The following is a 3053-nucleotide window of genomic DNA, read 5'->3' as shown; positions in this document are numbered from 1 at the left end:
TCTGGAGAGTTCTTGAGTATAAGAATTCCATTCATTCCACCATCTTTGCTCTAGTTCTAAATCTTCTCCATTTTTCCAAGCTTGTCCCCACATAGTTGAGTGACCAACTTTTTCCACCTGATTTAAGAAGAGTATGCCTTTGATTTCTAAGTGCCTGATTAACCCGGGGGATAAAGCAAAATTTTCATTGCATCCTACCCACGGGTCCTTACCTATCTTCAAATTCCTTCCGTTCCCGATCTTCCATGCCAATCCTTGTTCGATTACTTTGAAGGACTCCACAGTTGCTTTCCATATCACCGAGACATTCTTCTTATTCTTTGTTGGGTTTCTAATCCATTCTTCTAAAGGAGCTGGGTCTATATATTTCCTTTTCACTACTCTTGTCCATAAATTTTCCATCTTTATAAGTCTCCAGCCAGATTTTGCAGCCAGCGAGAGGCTGAAGTCAGGAAGACTTTTTATCCCCCATCCTCCCCAATCTTTTGGCCTTGCCACTTTCTCCCAGGCAACCCATGGAAGGACAGAGTTCTCCTTTGAGCCAGCCCATAAAAATCTGCTACAAATTCTCCTTATTTTCTCCAAGATACCTTTAGGAACCCATGTTAATGCTGCCCAGTAGACTGGGATGGCCAGTAGTACTGATTTGATTAGTGTCAATCTCCCGGCTCTGGACAACCATTTGTAGCTCCAATGAGAGATTTTGGCTTCTATTTTGGCGATCAACCAGTTCCAGTCCTCTTTCTTATATGCATTTGGTTTAAGCCAGAAACCTAGATACTTGAAAGGGGATTCCATATTACTCAATTGATAAGGAAAGAGCGAATGCATCTGTGCATTTTCTTGTCTGTCTAGTCCTTCCATTATTAACTGAGATTTCCTGGAGTTTATCTTCATTCCAGTTGCTTTCAAGAACAGATCAAGAATGTTTTTTAATTCCTTTATTTCATTAGACTCTCCATTTGTGAAAACCAGAATGTCATCAACAAAAAGGAGATGAGAAATGTACAAGTTGATAGCTACTTCGAGACCTTTTACCTTGCCTTCCCTTTTGGCCTTTTGAATCAGCTGGCTTAACCCTTCTGCTACTAGAAGAAAAAGTAGAGGGGACAGGGGGCAGCCTTGCCTCAGTCCCCTCTGTCCTTTGAAAAATGGAGAGGCTGCACCATTGATGAGGACTGCATAGCTGACATTTGTAATACACCCCATGATCCAACTGATGAAATCTGTTTTGAAACCTAAATGAGTTAGGAGCAGACGGATATATATCCAATTTATCCGGTCATAGGCTTTGGATAAGTGGATTTTTATAACTGCACCCTTCTTATTCTTCTGCCTAACGCTATGAAATACCTCTTGAGCTACACCGATCACTTCATGTATTTGTCGTCCATTTAAAAACCCAAATTGTTCCATTGAAATGTGTCTAGACAGAATTGGCTTTATTCTGATCGCGATCACCTTTGCAATAATCTTGTATATACAGTTGCATAATGAAATTGGTCTGAAGTCTTCAAAGGTTTCAGGAACTTCCTTCTTTGGGACTAGGGCTATAAAAGTTGCATTGAAAGGACTATAAACCTATCCCTCCTTCCTGGACTCTTCTACTACTTCAATTATTTCTGCTCCAATCAGATCGAAGAAATGGTGAAAGAGTTCTATGGTCCATCCGTCCGGCTCAGGGCTTTTTTCTTTTTCCATATATTTCATGACACTTTCAACTTCCTCGTTTGTAACTGGCCTTATCAGATCCTCTGCTTCTTCCTCCTCCATGTACCTTGGGAAACATTGCGTTGTTTTGATAACCTCTGCAATGGTGATTTCTCCTTGGTCTGCAAATAAGTTCTGGAAATGACTTTGCCCTAGTGCTGACAGAGATTCAAATGTCTTTGCCTCCATTCCTTCTTCATTTTTAAGGTTCTAGATAGTGTTTGCAGACTTCCTCCCTTTTGCGTAGTTGTGGAAAAAACTTGTGTTTTCATCCCCTGCTTTAAGCCAGATCGCTCTGCTCTTGAGCTGCCATTCCTCTTCTTTTGCTAGAAGGATTTGATTTTTGAGTTTCTCAAGGTGGAGGATCCTCTCTTTTGATTCCTGTGTTGCGTAACCGTCCTCCTCTATACTTTCCAGCTTTTGAAGTTCCTCACTTATCCGAGTTATTTCCTCATTCTGTTTTACCTTCCTGTCCTTCGCCCATATTATAGTTGCTTTCTTCAGTCTTTTGAGGTTTTCCATGAACAGGAACCCTTTGTCCTCTGTGGTGCTAAAGTCAGGATGCCTCCAAGTTTCTTTAAATAATTTGATGTAAGAATCTTCTTGCAGCCAAGATGCATTGAACTTGAAGGGTGCTGGTGGCTTTGGAGGAGGTTTAGAGAGTTCTAAGTAAACTGGAAAGTGATCTGAAGGCCCTCCCTCTTCAACCCATTGCCGAAACATTGGGATCGTGGAGGATAGTTCTTCATTAATGAGGAACTGGTCCAGTCTTTTTGCCACTCTTGCTTCTCCTACTCTCCTGTTCCTCCAAGTCGGCTTTAACTTAATAAGATTAACATCAATTAGGTTGTTGGCGATTAAGAGATTTTGGAAGAAATCTGTCAGTGGATCTTCCCTAGCCGAAGGTCCCCAGGCCTCCGCTCTTCCTATTGAGAAGTTTAAGTCTCCACCCAACACCATGTAATTACTCTTCAAAGTCGAGTTTGACATTAGATCATTCCAAAAGGCCACTATTATGAAACCAGCTCACAAAAAGATAGAAAAGAGAGATCCACGCCTTAGAATTCAGCCTCTTCGAGGGGGCAACCTCCTTTACATTACATAAATGAACAATTCTTGGATGATACAAATGACAAAACCTCCTTTCTATATATAGGAGTCTAAGTGGTCCCAATACAATCAAAGCCTACATAACAATAATATTGTAGGGCACAACAGTAACAATGGTGGGCTTCTATGTGGCATAATAGTAACAATATGGGCACTACATGGGTACATCAATATAATAAGTGGGTTATACTAATAACAATAAGGGGTTACACTAGTCGTATAGGGGCCTAACA

At 40.9% G+C, this 3053-nt stretch overlaps 1 protein-coding gene across 1 annotated transcript; it reads right to left on the bottom strand.

Annotated features, from left to right (window-relative positions):
* Positions 1–1920: 1920 nt before the first annotated feature.
* Positions 1921–2670, bottom strand: LOC149161401 (uncharacterized). The gene has a single exon (XM_089434864.1). The coding sequence runs from the start codon at positions 2668–2670 to the stop codon at positions 1921–1923; it is 750 nt and encodes a 249-aa protein (XP_089290990.1).
* Between the last annotated feature and the right edge of the window lie 383 nt (positions 2671–3053).

Source organism: Pinus tabuliformis, chromosome 5_2, assembly GCF_031772625.1.
Source record: "Pinus tabuliformis cultivar Carrire ecotype Pingquan chromosome 5_2, CPIR1, whole genome shotgun sequence".
NCBI classification, from domain to species: Eukaryota; Viridiplantae; Streptophyta; class Pinopsida; order Pinales; family Pinaceae; genus Pinus; species Pinus tabuliformis.
Note: the sequence above shows the minus strand (reverse complement) of the source record. Positions and strands in the feature narration are given on the sequence as shown.